At 39.1% G+C, this 19,538-nt stretch overlaps 1 protein-coding gene across 12 annotated transcripts in view; it reads right to left on the bottom strand.

Annotated features, from left to right (window-relative positions):
* The window catches only part of cdk11b (cyclin dependent kinase 11B), a 63,850-nt gene that overhangs the window by 26,033 nt on the left and 18,279 nt on the right, over positions 1-19,538 (bottom strand). For 9 of the 12 annotated variants that reach the window (XM_043676274.2, XM_087980228.1, XM_043676278.2 and 6 more), the window contains 3 exons: positions 15,387-15,511; positions 14,115-14,240; positions 2,763-2,913 (listed from right to left, as the gene is read on the bottom strand). In XM_043676274.2, the coding sequence (XP_043532209.2) occupies positions 2,763-2,913; positions 14,115-14,240; positions 15,387-15,511 (402 nt within the window). The remainder of the gene's footprint in view (positions 1-2,762; positions 2,914-14,114; positions 14,241-15,386; positions 15,512-19,538) is intronic. The other 3 variants (XM_087980233.1, XM_087980234.1, XM_043676289.2) reach the window with 1 other exon arrangement.

Below are 19,538 nucleotides of genomic sequence, written 5' to 3'. Positions count from 1 at the left end.
CTGCTAAAGTCAATAATTTCACATTTTCCTACATTAAAGTTCATACTCCAATTTTTTTCCTACTCTTTTCACCCATCTATATCTCACTGTAGACTCTTTACAACTTGCTCTTAACTTACTTTCTTACAATGGTCATTGTGTCATCCACAAATTTAGTTACTATTCACTCCCTTCATCAGAGTCATTAATAGATTGCCAACAGTTGAGGCCCAGCACTCAAAGATCAGATTCTTCAATAATTATGATTAACCAATGCAAAATTGAACACCTATTAGCCAACTAGTCCTGTATGCGCATAGGGAATGAGCTGCCAGAAGAAGTGGAGGAGACTGGTACAGTTGCAACATTTAAAAGCATATGGATGGATATATGAATAGAAAGGGTTGAGAGAGATATGGTCAATTGCTGGCAAATGGGACTAGATTAGGTTAGGATATTTGGTCAACACGGACGAGTTGGACCGAAGGGTCTGTTTCTATGCTGTACATCACTGTGACTCCATGACTGAGATCTCCTATTTTGCTTGTCATCTTTGCGCTATCAAAATGGCTTTGAAATCCAAGTACACTAAAACTTAATAAATTAGTCAAAGAATTTCCCTTTCATAAAACCATGCAGACTGACTTGACTTCACTATGATTTTCTACATATCCTGCTATTAATGAATTCTAGCATTTTTAATATGACACGTCAGGTTAAATGGCCTACATCTTTCTGATTTTTACTCCTTCCTTTCTAGAAGGGATAAATTATATCTGGGATTTTCAAATCCACTGGAACCATTCCAAAAACTGGGGTGCTGCGGGGTGACCTTATAGAGATTTACAAAATTATGAGGGGCATGGATGGGATAAATAGACAAAGTCTTTTCCCTGGGTTCGGGGAGTCCAGAACTAGAGGGCATAGGTTTAGGGTGAGAGGGGAAAGATATAAAAGAGACCTAAGGGGCAACTTTTTCACGCAGAGGGTGGTACGTGTATGGAATGAGCTGCCAGAGAAAGTGGTGGAGGCTGGTACAATTGCAATATTTAAGAGGCATTTGGATGGGTATATGAATAGGAAGGTTTTGGAGGGATATGGGCCGGGTGCTGGCAGATGGGACTAGATTGGGTTGGGATATCTGGTCAGCATGGACGGGTTGGACCGAAGGGTCTGTTTCCAGGCTGTAAATCTCTATGACTCTTTGAATTCTGAAATGTAACAACCAATATATCTATCATCGTTGTAGTCAATGTCAAGGTCATTAATTAAGCAAGGTAGTCAGTAAGAGTAACATTTTTGCAAATTGTCTTTCAATCTGCAAATATTTCAAATTAATAAAACAAATTCCTATCATTTCACATTGCTCTATAATTTTGATAGCGGATCAACGTAGAAACACTGCTGTGTGGCCGCAAGGAGCATAGCGTAATCAATACAGAATGGGAGGGTACAGATTCAGTTCTCTAATTTACTGATATTCTAATGAGGAACAACTGATACAGATAAGCAGTAAGCACAGAATATGAAAGAGTTATTTGGATCAGTAGCATCTATTGTAAACTAGTGGTGAACAGAATCATTGGCAATTTAATTATATGAGAGATGTTGGTCTAGAAAGAGGAAGAAATGGGAGGTAATGTCCCAGCAGTAGCTTAAGCAGATTCAGATAAAACATGTAACTCAAGAGTAGACACACCCTGACATAATTTCCAACTATGCGACTCGGGGTATGGGGGGGAGTTCAAAAATAAAACCTAACTTAAGCCAGGTGATATGAATCCAAGTTTCCAAAAATCAACATTGCTCTACTCATTGGCAGAAACATCAATCCCAATGTTTCAACTCAAAAATAATTTTCAAAAGATATGTATTTTAAGTAAGTCACCAGCATAATGGATGTCTGCACCAGTAAACTCAAGCTCCAATTTAATACGTACTTTGCATTCCAAAAATCACATATATCAGTTAATAGTCGTTTGGTAGTTTGGGAGATAAACCTTAAAACAAAGTAAACTTGACTTCTGCAATATAGTTCTTAAGCGCAATGAAAATGAAGTTTTATTTTTATTATTGCGTTCCCATGGTTAAAACAGGTTGTAAATAATGCAGATTGAGATTGCACATTTCATTAAACCATTTGATTCATTGCTCGAGGTAATACAGATTAAATAACTGCTGGAAATATGAAATGGCTGAAGTACAATCTTATTTGATCCTACCTGAGCCTCAGCAGAAAGAATAACTTCCAGCATTGTTCCAATTCATGAATTTCCCCAAGACTGCTGCACTGCATGTTATGCAGAAGTGATGTGTACATTAAAACCAAATATAAACTGCATGCTATGAGCAGAGTCTTTCTTAAGTATCCAGGATACTGTATATCAGAGGATGTACAAGGAACTTAGTCTACAATCAAATGAACTTTGCTGTAGTGATCATATGTTGGTTAACCTTCACAAAAGTTATAGCCTAGATCCCATGTTTCAAGCATGTTTGAAAGCTTTTGCAGGAGCAATGTTTTATTTAAAAAGTTAATGTTACATTAGCTGATACTGTGGGCATAAGCTATCAATTCCACAGGATGCAAAGGTGCACGGTTTAGCATTAAGCAGAGAAAACTGCAGAGATCCCAAACACTTAACAGAAAGATGAAAACTCTTCACTTCTGTACTATCACTTTATGGAAGTATATGGTCCTTAGAACTTTTCTTTGAGTCATTAGATATCCTTAACAATTGTTTCACAGCCTGCTAACCCAGAGGAAAATTATGTTCCTTCACCTTTCTCTTCTGGAATGTTCTCTGGCAAGTTCTCTCCGTTTCTGCCTTTCTCGTTCTCTACGTGCCTTATCTTGCTCTTCTCGCTGTCGTTTCCTTCGCTCATGCTCCCTCTCTTTTTCCTTATCTTTCTCCTTCCCTCTGATGTGTTTTCCTGTTTACAAACATTTGCATGTTATACCGCTCTTAAACTTCAATTAAATCTAATACTAGTTATCAACTGTAAATTAAGAGTCATCAAAATGGAATCAGTTGGAGTTTCTCAATTTTCCGTATCAGAAACATGTTGCATAGCAATATCATGGACTTGTAGGACAGAAGTACTCACCACGATTCTCAGGAGTTTTAATTGCTTTTTTACACTCTCAGACTCACCCACATTGCTTCATGCAAAACGATATTCCATCTAGTAACCTTGTGACAGATGCAAAACAAGCTTTGAAAACAGAAAGCTAATCAGACCTAAAGTCTGAAATTTCCAAGTAGTAACAAGTGTCTTCTGGTTCACCTCATCTTTTTACAGGAACAGGAGGGGTCTTCAACCTGTTCTGATATTCAACTCGTTTGAGGTTGATATATATTTTAATGCTATTTACCTGCCTGGATTCCATAATACTCTCGCCAGCCAAAATTTTATCAATCTCCGTTTTGAAATTTTCAATTGACCTACCAGCTTCAAAGGTTTCTGGGAATAGTGCTCTAGATTTCCACCACTTTGAGATGAAGTTTTTCCTAAACTTACTAGTTGTAATTTTAAGGAATTAACCAGTTGAGGAACCTTAGAATTCATGTGCACAGATCCATAAAGGTGACAGGAAATATTGACAGGGTAGGGAGTAAAATATATAGGATTGTGTGCATCATAAATTGGGCATGAAAGCAGAGAATTTATGTCGAACCCCTATAAAGTTCTAATTAGGCAACTAAAGTAATGCATTCAGTTCTGGCAGCCATGTTTTACAAAGGATGGGAGAACCCCTGAAATGGTGCAGTGCTTTCAGCTACAAGGTTAATTTGAAGAAGCTGGGGTTGGGGCAGTTCTAATTGGGGCAAAGAGAATGGGGGAGACAGTATAGAGGTGCATATGATTACCTACCCTGTCTAAATTGTCATAAAGAAACACTGGCCCCTCTAGATGATGGTACAAGGGAACACAAGTTTAAGAGAATGAGGAGATTTTTGTTTATATCACAGCAAGTGTTAATGCCACAGAGGGTGGTGGAGACACAGAGCTCAAAAAGAAATAGGAAGGTGTCTTGAAGAATATCAATTTCCAGGCCTACATGGACAGAGTAGGGGAATGGGAGTGACTGGATTACTCCACAATGAACTGTCATGGATATGATGGATCAAAAGGCCTCCTTCTGTGCCATAATTCTGACTCTATGAACTATCCCCAGCTGAGGGCAACATAATCTATTAGGCTTCCCCCTCAATGTGCTCTGCCACCATTTTATCAACGTCCTTCCTCACTATCAGCCTCTCTTCAGAAATGCCTCCACTTATGACTTTATTTAGATTCTACCTTAACCGTCAAGAACAACAAGCATCATTTATGCAAATTAGTATCATAATTTTAAGGCTTTGGATTACACAGTAAAATTACTCCAACTCATATACCTTATGGATTGATTATTAATGGCCCAAGCCAGATCAGCAGCTAAACATTGCAGCCATGTGAGCAATACCACAAGAGATTTACAATTAAATAAGCAAGAAATGAAAACTAGTTGTTACATCATGAATTATGTTACCCCCATGCACTGAGCACTATGTATCCTGGTTAAATTTCCGTGCATCAGCAAGTGTTCGATATAATATTTGATTGAGTTCATGTTCATCCTTTCAATACAGATACTTATCCAAATCATTTCTTAAGAGATTAATGAATTACCTTTTACTAAAGGATTTACTAAAGAAAGAGAGTAATAAGAGATGGGGCAGGAAATCCTTTGGAGAATTAATAAATTAAATTTTCAGAGGATAACAATTGAAAATGTAAAAGTGGGGTGCAACAATGAGAGAGGATAACTATAGATAAGGAGTGAAGTAATAAAAATGATTGATTTGTTACATCCTGATCTTTTGTCCAGTTGCGTTCCAGCAAAGTGACGTAACACAGGCTGTGACCATATTTCAAACATCACAGGATACTGAAGTTGTGCCAGAGTATGGAGGGCTGCCACTGTAATACTACTGCTTAGACAGAATAAACCTGATAACTATAAACCAGTCAATCTAGAGTCCGGTAAATTCGCTAATGAGGCTACCCAAAAACTGCCACAGGTCAAAAACCAGACTTCTCAGGATCCGTACAGTGTGGGAACAGGCCATTTGGCCCAACAAGTCCATACCAACTCTCTGAAGAGCATTCCACCCAGACCCAACCCCCCACACTATCCCTGTAACCCTGCAGTCCCCTTGGCTAATCCATCTAACCTGCACATCCCTGCACACAATGGGCAATTTAGCATGTCCAATTCACCTGACTTGCATACCTTTGGACTGAGGGAGGAAACCCACACAGACACAGGGAGAACATGCAAACTCCACACACAGGCGCCCAAGGTTGGAATCAAATCTGGGTCCCTGGCACTGAGGCAGCAGTGCTAACCACTGAGCCACCATGCCACCCCTTTTTATTTGATTGATTTATTTTCATTTAAAAAAAATTCTTGATTTTTCACCAAAAATGACAGAACAAGGTGCAATCACAAGCAATAAACAACTGTAAACAAAACCCCGATCACCCTCCCTGCAGCATATATGTCCCCCAAAATACAAAGAAGAAAAAAATGACAAACAACCCTAATAAATATAAACATATACAAAGCACAAAACCATTAGACCAGCAATAAGATAACCGCATTGGCTAAAGAAAACAAAAGAAAAATCGCCACAACAGAAGATACTCCAATCTGGAACAGTTAAAAAGACAACATCCTTAACATATGAAAAGGTTCCAGAGTTTTGTAAATTTGTTAGAGGAGGCAGATAAGGATAATCTAATCTTTTCTAATTTCAAGAAATATAGCACCATTCTAACCTAGTGTGAAGAAGTAGATGGAATTAGGGATTTCCATTTTAACAATATCAATCTTCTGGCCAATAGGGTAGTGAATGCCATCATGTCTTTTTTAGAGGAAGAAAGATTAGGTAAAGAGGGTGATACCCCAAACAAAGCAGTAATAGATTCAGAGTAAGATTTTCGCCTGATATCTTTGACACCTTATTTAAGGTATCAGTCCAATATCTCCTTAAAAGGAGGACAAAGCTATGTGCATGTAATTTACTGGGGTTTGTTGACACTGATCACAGGATGGAGACATCTCTTCAAATATTTTTGCAAGTCGAGCTTTGGTACAGTGGGCGCAGTGTAGCATCTTGCACTGAATAAAACAAGGTTTTGCAAAGATAGAAGATCTGTGCACCCTTTCTAAAATCTCTTTCCACACATCACCCTGGAATTATCTCCCAGATAGTTTAATAGAATCAAGATAATCTGATCATGCTTTATGAATGTTTGAATAATTAGCTGAAATAGCCCCCTTTAATGAAGAAGGCAGTTCCAGAAAGATATCAAAATCAGAATCATTGGGAAGGGAGGGGAAAACCTGAAATGAACTCCAGACAAAACTGCAAACTTGGAGGGATCTAAAGAAGTGGCTTTTAGGAAGTGAAAACATATCAATTAATTGTTCAAAAGATGCATAAACACCATCAACATACAAATCTTTCACAGTTTTTATTCCTAACTTAGCCCAACCAGTGGCGTCTAAATTGAAACTAAATTTTAAGATAGGAAAAAACAATTACATTGTTCATGTAGTCATTATTTGGAGATGCCAATGTTGGACTGGGTGTACAAAGTTAAAAATCACACAACACCAGGTTTAACTGGAAGCACTGGCTTTCAGAATGCTGCTCCTTCATCAGGTGGTTGTGGAGGACACAATTCTAAGAGACACAATTTATAGATGTAACTGAAATTATATATTGAAAAATACCTTGATTTTGTTTGTTCAGTCTCTCATCTGTTAGAATGACCATGATAGTTTCATTTCCTTCATATGTAAATCACAAAACATTTTTATAAAGTTACATTCTCGGGTTAATGCTAACAATTGGTGTCAGCCCAGATGTTGAAGGTGTTAGCCCCCTGTCTGTGCCATAATATTTAGACTGATTGTAATCTAAAAAGCAAGTTAACAGAGTATTACATGGATTCATGCAGTTTTTGAGCAAAGTACAACGTAACTCTGCAAGTACAAATTCACCCCACAAACGTATATGTGTACATGTGGGGTGTGTGTGTGACAGTGTCTGTCTTGAGAGTGTCTGGGGGAGACAGAGAGAGAGAGAGAGAGAGGGAGACAGAGAGAGAGAGAGAGAGACAGAGAGAGAGAGAGAGAGAGAGACAGAGAGAGAGAGAGAGAGAGAGACAGAGAGAGAGAGAGAGAGAGAGAGAGACAGAGAGAGAGAGAGAGAGAGAGAGACAGAGAGAGAGAGACAGAGAGAGAGAGACAGAGAGAGAGACAGAGAGAGAGACAGAGAGAGAGACAGAGAGAGAGACAGAGAGAGAGACAGAGAGAGAGACAGAGAGAGAGACAGAGAGAGAGACAGAGAGAGAGACAGAGAGAGAGACAGAGAGAGAGACAGAGAGAGAGACAGAGAGAGAGACAGAGAGAGAGACAGAGAGAGACAGAGAGAGAGACAGAGAGAGACAGAGAGAGACAGAGAGAGACAGAGAGAGACAGAGAGAGACAGAGAGAGACAGAGAGAGACAGAGAGAGACAGAGAGACAGAGAGAGAGAGAGAGAGAGTGTGAGTGAGTGAGTGATATATAGAGTGTAAAGGGGTCTGTCTGTGAGAGATTGAATGTGGGTGTGTGTGTCTGGGGTGGAGGATTGTCAGTGTCTTTGAGAGAGAGTGTATATGTGTGTGTGAGTGTAAAGGGGTCTAAGTCTGTGAGAGGATGCATGTGAGTGTGAGTGTCTGTAGGAGTGTGCGTGAGTGTGTGTGTGTGTATAGTGCAATGATGGACACCTGCAGTGTGACGTGAACCCAAGGTTCCGGTTGAGGCCCTCCCTATGGGTACTGAACTTAGTTATCAGCCTCTGCTCGGCCACTTTTCGCTGCTGCCTGTCCCGAAGTCCACCTTGGAGGATGGTCACCCAATGGTCAGAGGTCGAATGCCCTGGACCGCTGAAGTGTTCTCCAACTGGGAGGGAACACCCCTGTCTGTTGATTGTTGAGCAGTGCCCATTCATCTGTTGCCGTAGCCTCTGTTTGGTTTCATCAATGTACCATGCCTCAAGCGGGACAACGTTGGCTGAGTTGCATGAGTACCTGCCACATACATGGTGTTCCTATGCGCAATGGTGGTATCCGTTTTCACACTCTGACATGTCTTGCAGCGCCTGCAGTGACAGGGTTCATGTCACTCTACAGGTGACCGCCATTGCACTATACATACACACGCACACAGGCAGATCTATACACAGACATGCACACAGATACAACACTCCTACACTCATCCATGCACCCTCTCACAGACTTAGACCCCTTTACACTCACTCACAGACACTCAACCCCCCCACCCCACACACACGCGCATTCTCTCAGAGACTTAACACTCACACACACACGTATATACACGCTCATATACTCACAACCCCCCCTACCCCAGACACCCTCCCCACTCACACATGCAACCTCTCTCAGACTTAGACCCCTTTAGATTATCTCACACACATATAGACTCTATCCCACAGACACTCTCAACCGCCGCCCGCCCGCGCCCCCTCCCCCCCGCCCACGCCCACCTTCCACACACACATTTTTTAGATTAGAATCAGTCTAAACATTATGGCACAGACAACAGAACACGGGCGCGAGCACTTTCAACATCTTATCTGGGCTGACACCAACTGTTATAGTTAACCTGAGAATGTAACTTTTTAAAAAGGTTTTGTGATTTACATATGAAGGAAGTGAAACTAACATGGTCATTCTAACAGATGAGAGACTTAACAAACAATCAAGGTATTTTTCAATGTATAATTTCAGTTACATCACACTGTAAACTTTTGCTATAAATTGTGTCTTACAATTGTGTCCTCCATAACCATCTGATGAAAGAGCAGCGCTCCGAAAGCTAGTGCTTCCAATTAAACCTGTTGGACTATAACCTGGTGTTGCGTGATTTTTAACACTGTTCATGTAAATCGAGGTAGGAGAAACGAGAGGTGTATGCAACAAAGCCTCCAATGTTACCGGGTGGGTGGAATTTGCCTCAACAGTCAACTAAATTGGGAGAGCATCAAGGTTCTCCTATTGGAACCAACAGGTCAAATTTCTAATGTTTGCTGCCCAATAATAAAACAAAACATTCGACAGCGCCATTCCACCTCGTATCTTAGGCGTCCATAACAATGGTTTTCATAGCCTAGAAGTTTTTTTAGTTTCATTCTTTAATTTATTTGGAATATTTACTTTATGGAAAAAGAAAGAGAGAGAATAATTAGTGGAATATTAGTGGAACAATAATCATCTTAATGGAATTGATTCCAGCAGTCACAGACAAATTAAGGAGACCATATCATTCAAAGTCTCGTTTAATTTGTATCAGTTACGGTTCAAAACCTCTCCTGTACAAATTGCCTAGTGCAACTGCTGTGCGTACATCAAGATAAACAAAACCAGAGTTGGCTATTTTAAATGGGAAATTATCTAGCAGGCTTATTGAAAGGAAATATCTCACTTTTGCTAAAATTCAATTTATACGCAGAAATTTTACTGAAAGATTCTAAAACTGCAAGTGCGGTGGGAATAGGGAGAGACACGTTCGAGACAAATAGCAAAAGGTTATTTGCATAGAGGGCAATCTTCAACTCCACACCATTTCTAATAACGCCAGAGAAATCAAGATGAGTCCGTAGCGCAACAGACAGAAATTCAATTACAATGGCAAACAGCAGTGGTTTCAAAGGACAGCCTTGGCTAGTGGAATGATAAAGGTAGAAATAATCAGAGTTCATGTTATTGGTCCTGATAGAGGCCTGCGGTGATGCATAGAGTAGTTTGATCCAAGAAATAATTTTTTCCCCAAAGCAAAATAAAAAGATAATTTCATTCTATTCTATAAAAGGCTTTTTCAGCATTTAAGATATCAAATGCCTCAGGGAGAGTGGATGGGAAAGAATTGGAAACAACATTAAATATCCACCTAAAATTCAAAAAAGGAGCACCAGTTGCAAATAAATCCAGTTTGATCCAAGGATATGACCGATGGAACAATGGTTTCCAAACAGAGGGCCAATAGCTTTGACAATAATTGAAAGTCAACATTTAGTAGACTTATAAGACGATGTGAACCACAGTGAGGGATCTTTAAACGCAAATAAATTGATGCCCGAGTTAAAGTTTGAGGAAGAGAGTCAGAATTAAATGTTTCAACAAACACATCTACCAAAAACAGAGCCAGCTTTCTTCAAAATGTTTTATAAAACTCAGCCAGTAAACTGTCAGGTCCAGGGCTTTTACCACTTTGTAGTGATCTAGCGGTAGCCTCAATTTCTATTATTGTGATTGGTTGATTCAATTTCTTTGCTACGTTTTGATCAATAGTAAGAACGTTAATCTTAATCAAAATTTGCTGTTGCAGAAGAACATTCAGATGAATAAAGTGGAATGTAAAATTCCTTAAAAGTCTTGTTGATTTCTAATGGGTCTGACATGACACCTGAATTAGCCTTAATTTGTGAGATTAATTGAGGTGAGGACATTTGGTGCGATTAATGTGCCAACAAATTTCTAGCTCTATCTCCTTGTTCATAAAATTTCGAACTAGAGTGAAGTAAAAGCTCGGTGGTGTTTTGGGACATTACTACATCATACTCGACCTGAAGGGATATGCGCTCTTTATATCTTTCTGAAGATTTAGAGATTGCACAAAGGAAAATATAATTGACATAAATATTTTCCTATGTGTTGCATAAGAAATTGTTTCATCCCTGATGAATGCCTTCAGGGTTTCTCACAGCAAGGGAACTGGAATGTCTGGAGTTTTGTTATTTTTATTTAAAAATCTATCCTCCAAGAGACAAAATTAACAAAATCTTCCTTTTAAGAGTAAGCGAGTATTGAGACGCTAAGGTGGGCGTGTATTAAGAAACTTCTAAAAGCTTATATTCATAGAGACAGATGCATGGTCTGGTAAAACAACTGATCATATTTGCAACCAGGAATGGATGTCAGCAATCTGCCATCCATCAAAAATAAATCAATACATGTGGAAGTGTAGTGGACATGCAAAAAAAAAATTCCTTTTTAGAGGGATTAAAGATCCAGCAAGGATCAACAATATTAAACTCCTCCATAAAAGTATTAATTATTTTAGCAGATTTGGACTGGGCATTTGGAACACAGCAAGAACGGATTGTGCTGATGTGGGGAAGTAGGCAAGACATGAGAGTTATTAAATCTAAAATTTTTCTAATCAACCTCCTCAAAGTTCTTATTTTACACACATGCAACGGGTAGGAATGGAACTCTAGCCTCGTGGTTCAGAGGCAGGGACACTACAACTGGACCATAAGAGCCCAGTTATTATATCTCATATGAGATAAGTTAATTAACATCAGCACTGGAGTGACATTAACCTGAAGTGTTTTGCAATCAATTCAGTAAGTCCTATTGCAGTCACTTTTCACTGAATCAGGATGTTCTCATTTGGAAAGTGCATTCAGAAATATTTTTCTGACAACTGGCAAGTTCCTAAAACTGACAGCCTCCTCCAGAAAATGATGGATTTGAAAAAGTGTACCTTGGAATATGAACCTAGAGTCAAGGATACAATGAATGCCCAAATAGAAATATATGCATTAACTGAGGATGGTCAGAACTGATGTCTAATGGTATAACATGGTTTACACATTTAGTGGGTTTTTTTGGAACTGTAAAATGGCACGCATTAAAAAGGTTCAGTAATTGCTGTGTGGATGGATTTTCAAGTTGTGTTGGAGGCTTACTGATAAAATTATGGCAGCCAGTATTAGGAGGAACATGGCAACATGAACTGGAAGATACAAATTTATACTTTCCGCATGGCAGGAGTGGAAACATGGTGCTCTTCACCAAGATCTCAGCTATTTCACGGCAATACCAATCAGAATAGACATAAAGTGGCACATGAAGTGGCAATAACTGCCTTTCACATCAAGGCACCACCTGATGGTGAAAGGATGCAGAAAAGATTTACAAGGATGTACCAGGGTTGGAGGGTTTGAGCTCTCGGGAGAGGCTAAATAAGCTGGGGCTGTTTTCCCTGGAGCGCCAGAGGTTGAGGGGTGACCTTATTTATCGAAGCTTATAAAATCATGAGGCGCATGGACAGGGTGAATAGTCAAAACCAGATGGCATAGGTTTAAGGTGAGAGGGGAAAGATATAAAAAGGGACCTAAGGGGCAACTTTTTCACATAGAAGGTGCTGCGTGTATGGAATGAGTTGCCAGAGGAAGTGGTGGGGACTGGTACAATTACAACATTTAAAAAGGATCTGGATGGGATACATCAATAGAAAGGTTTAAGAGAGCTTAAGGGCCAAATGCTGGCAAATGGGACTAGATTAATTTAGAATATCTGGTCAGCTTGGACCCATAGGGTCTGTTTCCATGCAGTAAGACTCTATGACTGAGCATGGAAACGAGGAGCCTTATCAAAATTGGAGACTCAGAGGGACAAAGTCAGACCGAACATAAAGAAGATGATTATGACTGCTGATGTCAGTTATTTTAGTCCCAAGATATCACTGCAGTAATTCTTTAAGGTTGTATTCCAGGCTCAACCTTTGGATACATTTAAAAGGGCAGAAACGGGAATGTTCACTGATCGTTGCACAACACTCAACACCATTCATGACACCTCAGATACTGAAAAAAACAAAGTGCAGCAAGAACTGGACTACATCCAGGCTTGGGTTGACATTTGAGACTTGCAAGTACCAGGCAATGACCATCTCCAACAAGAGCGAATCTAACGAGGACCCGCGACATTCAATAGCATTACTATCTCCCTTGTAAACATCCTGGGGGTTGTAATTAATCAGAAACTGAACTGGTGACATAAGTTTTGTAGCTACAAGAACAGATTTAAAGACTAGCATTCTCTGCTGAATCACTCATCTTCTGTTCCCAAATGCCTTTCACCATCTACAAGGCACACATCAGAAGTGTAATGGGATACTCTTTACTTTCCCGGATTAATGCAGCTTCAAAACACTAAAGAAGCTTGACACCATCCAAAACAAAAACAGCATGCTGGAGATGCACCCCATCAACATTCAATTCACCATTTACACACAGAGGCAGCAGTGTGTATCACTTACAAGATGCAACTCACCAGACCTTTCAAACCCACAATTTCTCTCTCTCAGAAGAATGGCAATAGATGATGCATGAACACACTATCATCTGCACATTCCCATCCAAGTCACTCACCAGCCTGATTTGGAACTATAATGTAATTCTTTCACTGTCAAACTCTTGAATTCCCATCATAATAGCTATGCATGGACCTACACTTCCCCCAAGGAACTGCAGGAGTATAAGAAGGTATCTCACCACCACCTTCTCCAGAGCATATAGGGAGGATCGATACAGCTGGTCTAATCGATGTTGCCCTCATCCCATAAAGAAGTTTTTAAAAATAAAACTTTGGAAAGGATACAGAAATACAAAGTGTTGTTAATGATGAGAAGCATAAGCAACTTCAGGAAGTTAGATAGATTAGTAGACTGGACAACAGGTGTTGTATAAAATTTAATGCAGATAATGGGGATTTAGCATACAGTAGTAAGAGGAATGAGACAAAGTATATACATGTGTTTAAATATACTTATAAATATACACACGTATATAAACAGCAAAACTTTAGAACGTGTTGGGTTTCAGACACACAAATCTTTATCATTAGAAAGAATGTAAAAGCAAAGAACTCATGCTAAACCTATGCAACAGATTGACTGGACTATTGTTAAAATATAGCATGGTGACCCGACTTGGGAAGTAAATTGTACCTCATTGTCCTTGCGCAATAATTTAATTACCTCCATTCCAATAAGCAATTCCAGTAGTGAGCATGAGGTATAACATTTAAAGCCATGCTGATCAATCCTTATTACTGCTTCAACATTCTGCACAATGCTGAAGCCTTTTTTTCAAGAAGTGTCGGTAGATCAATTGCAAGTTTCATTGGCTCATTCCTTAAAAATACATACATTGGGATAACATTCACAATCCTCAAGTACATCTTCTGTATTTACAGACCTCCTAAATATATCAATGAGAGCCTTACCCATTTCTTGGCTCATTTCCTTGAAGATTTTAAAGTTCATCTCATCTGCCTTAAGTGCCCTGTAGACATTAAATTCTTTGAGTTTCTTCGTAACAGTCTTCGTTTCCCATGATTCAGTTCTGAAGACTGTTGTAAAGAATTCATTTAACACTCTGCCATTCAGTAATCCCTCAACATTTCTATCCAAATATCTTTTAAATACTTTTCCTAGTCTTTAACCCTCTCCCACTTCAAACAGAATTTTAAGATTCTGAGGATCGTTCTTTTATCTGTCTATTGTTTTATTATCCTAACAGTCTCTAAGTCATCCTCAAATGACCTAGCTCTTCACCAAGGTTACATCGTCTAGAGATTCTTGATTCAGCCGCTACAGTCTTGACATTGCAATTTTTACTTCCTTCATAGGACTTTATTCTCTTTCCACAGAAAATTGTTATAAAACAATCCATTTATTTGTTGTTCTATTGCCTCCTGGTATGCTTATTTTCCTAAAATCTTATAGCTGATTTCTTGGTCTGATCCTTTAATGGAATATTAAAATTAAGCACAAAACAGTCTACTGACAAGTTAAATTTGTTTCAGTTATCCACTAAATATTACATTTAACACAACATGCAACCTGATATCTAAATTTAAATTATATTAAGTATATAAAATTTAGTATTTTCACACTCACTTTCCTTGACCATTCTCTGTGCTCATGTTCCACTATCTTCCCCTGACCCTCGTGTATGCCTTGAATAGCCCCCCATCTGTCTGCATGCCTCCCAATGGTAATACATGTGCAATTTCCACCCTCAGTACTTCAGCCGTCTTTGTTACATTTACTGCTAATCTTTTTATCCTTCACCTCGCATGCTCGGCATACTTATCCTTTACGGCTGAAATAACCTTTTGAGATGGCCTGTTTATCTATCTTTGTTTCATTACCAAAACAAATATTTACATATAAACATCTTAAACTTGCATATCTTTAATCTTGATGTTGCACTGTGCAATCACTCATGCAGCTTAAGTATTTGTTTACCAAAATCTTTAACAATTATTTCCCTGGCTTCATGTTAAAATTACTGAACAGAAGTGCATTCTGCATGCTTAATGAAATTCAAAAGCTACGTATTAAGCAAAAGTATACCAAAAGCTCACTTTTTAATAATTTTCAAAATCAAATCAGAAATCTAAATTCACAGGACACCTGACACTAAGTTTCCAAATACTGAAGTACATTTCACATCATGTAAAGTTGTTTAAAATAAAGCTACCATCTCTCACCTTCAGCCGATCTGCTTCGATGTCTTCGCTTTTCCTTTCTCCGTTCCTCTTTTCTGTGATGTGACTTTTCTTTTTTAGAGGTTTGTTGAGGAGGTTTTATTGCCAAAGAATCATCCTCCTCACCTCTATGTCATTTAAAAAGAAACTGTCATTAAAATCAATGCAATTGATCAGTAAATACAACACTTAGCCTTGGTCTGTGAAACGGCAGCATAACATTTCTTCAGAACATTGACGTTTGAGAAGATTTGCAGCTTAGGTTGAGGTTCTGGATGGAAGTTTGCTCACTGAGCTGGAAGGTTTGTTTTTAAACGTTTCTGCTCAGTACTATATTAACATCATCATTTAGGCTCTGGTAAAGTACTCATGGTATGGTCCACTTTTTATTTATGTGTTTAGATTTCCTTGGTAACCTAAACACAAATAAAAAAGTGGGCCGCCATACCACCAGTGCTTCACCGGAGGCTCACTAATAACGTTACCTAGTATGGTGCCGATACATCTGAAAATGAACCTTCCAGCTCAGCGAGCAAACTTACATGCATTGCTACAGAATTGTTGCAAAATACAGCTGGAAATTATAGGGCTCAAGACCGCTAAAACATCCACAAATAAACAAGTTGCTTGGAACTTGACTGCTGCTGAGAAAAGAGTTTGTCAAAGTATTTTGTCTTGTACTCAAATGAACATTCACAAGAATACCAATGGAAAGGGGAGGAACAATTTTATATTCTAAGAGACATCACAAGACACCAGGTTATAGTCCAAAATGTTTATGTGAAGTCACCTAAAGGAGCAGCCCTCCGAAAGCTTGTGATTTCTAATAAATCTGTTGGATTATAACTTGGCATCTTGTGACTTCTGACTTTGTCCACCCCAGTTCAACACGGTCACCTCCATAATCATTCTGTATGAGACATTTGCAACTGTCTAACCCAACTCTATGTGCCCATGCTTGCAAAACTCAACAGTGCCCAATATTAGATGTGACTCCTCATTAGATAAATATTTGCTAAAGTTTCTAGTATACTCCAGAGTTATGTTGACAATCGTAAGATTGTTGTTGGGCCGACAGTGTAACCATTCTTGTGCATACTGGAAGGTACATATGTTTTGAGAAGATTTGTAGCTCAGGTTGAGGTTCTGGATGTTCGTTTTCAGAGGTTTCATCACCATACTGGGTAACATCTTCAGTGAACCTCCGGATGAAGCACTGGTGGTGCAGCCCGCTTTCTATTTATATGTTTGGATTTCCATGGGTTGGTGTTGCCATTTCCGCTAGTGATGTCATTTCCTATGATGATGTCATTTCCTGGTCTTTTTCTCAGGGCGTGGTAAATGGGATCCAAATCAATGTGTTTGTTGATAGGAGCTCCGGTTGGAATGTCATGCTTCTAGAAATTCACGTGTGTGTCTCTATTTGGCTTGTCCTAGGATAGATGTCTTGTCCCAGTTGAAGGGGTGTCCTTCCTCATCCGTATGTAAGGATACTAGTGAGAGTGGGTCATGTCCTTTTTGTGGTTAGTTGATGTTCATGTATCCTGGTGGCTAGTTTTCTGCCTGCTTGCCCAATGTAATGTTTGTTACAATTCTTGCAAGGTATTTTGCAAATGACATTTTTTTTAGATTCCTACAGTGTGGAAACAGGCCTTTCAGCCCAACCAGTCCACACCGACCCTCCAAAGAGTAACCTACCAAGACCCATTTCCCTCTGACTAATGCATCTAACACTATGGGCAATTTAGCATGGCCAATTCACCTGATCTGCACACCTTTGGACTGTGGGAAGAAACCCGAGCACCCGGAGGAAACCCACACAGTCACGTGGAGAATGTGCAAACTCCACACAGACAGTCGCCCAAGGCTGGAATCGAACCTGGGACCCTGATGCTATGAAGCAGCAGTGCTAACCACTGAGCCACCGTGCCGCCCGTTTTGCTTGTTCTCTGTATAGGGTCTGTATACAGACAAACAAACGAAACAAATGTCATTTACAAAATACCTTATAAGAACGGTAACAAACACTACATTGGGCAAAAAGGCAGAAAACTTGTCACCAAGATACATGAACATCAACTAGCCACAAAAAGGACATGATCCACTCTCACTAGTATCCTTTCAAACAGAAGAGGATGGACACCACTTCGACTGGGACAAGACACCCATCCTAGGACAAACCAAACAGAGACACGCACATGAATTTCTAGAAGCATGGCATTCTAACTGGAACTCTATCAACACACACATTGATTTGGATCCCATTTACTACGCCCTGAGAAAAAGACCAGGAAATGACATTGTCACAGGAAATGGCATCACCACCCCAAGGAAACCCAAACAGATAAATAGCAAGCAGACTACACCACCAGTGCTTCATCTGGAGGCTCAATGAAGATGTTACCTAGTACGTTGATGAAACGTATGAAAACAAACCTTCCAGCTCAGTAAGCAAACCTACATCTGTTACATATATTAATACTAAAACCCTGTTTATTGCAGACAGAAAGAATACACATATATAGTGTCAATTGCAACTTAACCCAATAGATGGGAGCCAGACTCCGGCTCATTTTTCAAGGAAAGCTTTGGCCAGAAGCCATCTGCTTGGTTGAAATTTTTAGCAGTTTTATAGTTAACTGTCAGTGATCAACTAACTGGTACTCGTGCCACAGCCACACTGTACCAGAGTTGGTGCACCAACAAATCAGCAGTCTTCTCATACCATAGAAAAACATTGCTCCCTTTCACAGCGACATTCTTACAAAATTTCTGACGAACACAAGATGCAAAGCCTTGACAATGTGTATTGATTTTACAGCAACGCTAAAACTAGGAAAGTTTTCTAGCTTATAGAAATGATTTAATTCAAATTAAGTTTCCTGGTTTTATCCAGAAGACAGGGTAAATATTTGACTTTTTCTATGGCAATAAGAAGAAACTTAGGATTTAAACTCTGTACAATGAATGGCATAAGGTATTAAAATGCATCTTCTATACTTCATGAAATAGTAAAAGGTAACAGTTCCACTTGCATAAATTGGAAGGTGACATAAATTGACCATGTTTAATTTAAAATCGATGGACAATGACAAATATACTTATCAAAAAATGATTTATCTAGTTATCAAACTCTCACAAAAGGGATAATAATGTTACATATGTCTGGAGTGCACTTACAGTGGTTTGATGATTAACACAGACAGATAATTGGCAGATATTTTAAAAAAATATTTGTACTGCGCTTCCTCAGCAGAATGGCTTCAGTTTCTCACACATGAAACTTGACATTAATTGAACCTGTTGTCAACTTAATGGTTATAAAACACAGAACACATTTTTCATCTATTCACAGGCAGAAACTATATATGCCGGACACGGGAAAGTCAATGCCAAAAAATGATCAAATGTTTTATTTTCATGGGCACTTGGGAAAAGAGCTGCACTACTTCAATTGATGCCAATACCAAGAATGGAAACAAAAGACTGTGGGACTTCATTCATGCCAATATAATTTTCAAAATAAAAACATTTTAAAATGGACCAGCTTTCTGAGTAAATAAACTGCTATTATTAGAGGAGAAGTTGCCAAATAACTGTTCTTTGAATTCTCTCTTTTTAACAGGTAGTTTCAAAACACAATGAAGAGGAACCTCGATTATCCAAATATCGATTATCTGAATTTCAGATTATCGGAAGATGCCGCAAAAACTTTACATCAAAGAGGTAAGTGTATTCGATTTTCTTGTACTGAAGAACATGTGAAAACGCTGGCAAAAACAAAAACAAGCAGCTCAAGCATCAGCGACTGGATACTTTTACTGGATACACAGCCCTTTGCAAAAGTGTTTTACAGTATTCCCGCCACTTTACCAGGCCATTCATGAAACAAAAGGCCGAGAACATAAATGCATGTGTGAGGCTGTGTTTCTGCCTTTCTATCGCAAGACATAATTCCTGGAAACTGAAAATTGCTCGTGATCGTAGAAGCTGTTTGGGACCTTGTTTAAAGCTGTCTTCACCACTCCTTGCCAAATGCAAACTACTGCTGTATTTTCACAAAGGTTTTCTCACGTTATCATGCTTTATTTTGTTCATCATGTGAAATGTGTGTCCTCTTACGCTCAATACGTTAAGATTATACATTTAAACAAA

The sequence above is a fragment of the Chiloscyllium plagiosum genome, unplaced genomic scaffold, assembly GCF_037043375.1.
Source record: "Chiloscyllium plagiosum isolate Xiang-an unplaced genomic scaffold, Cpla_swu_hap1 HiC_scaffold_37, whole genome shotgun sequence".
NCBI lineage: Eukaryota > Metazoa > Chordata > Chondrichthyes > Orectolobiformes > Hemiscylliidae > Chiloscyllium > Chiloscyllium plagiosum.
Note: the sequence above shows the minus strand (reverse complement) of the source record. Positions and strands in the feature narration are given on the sequence as shown.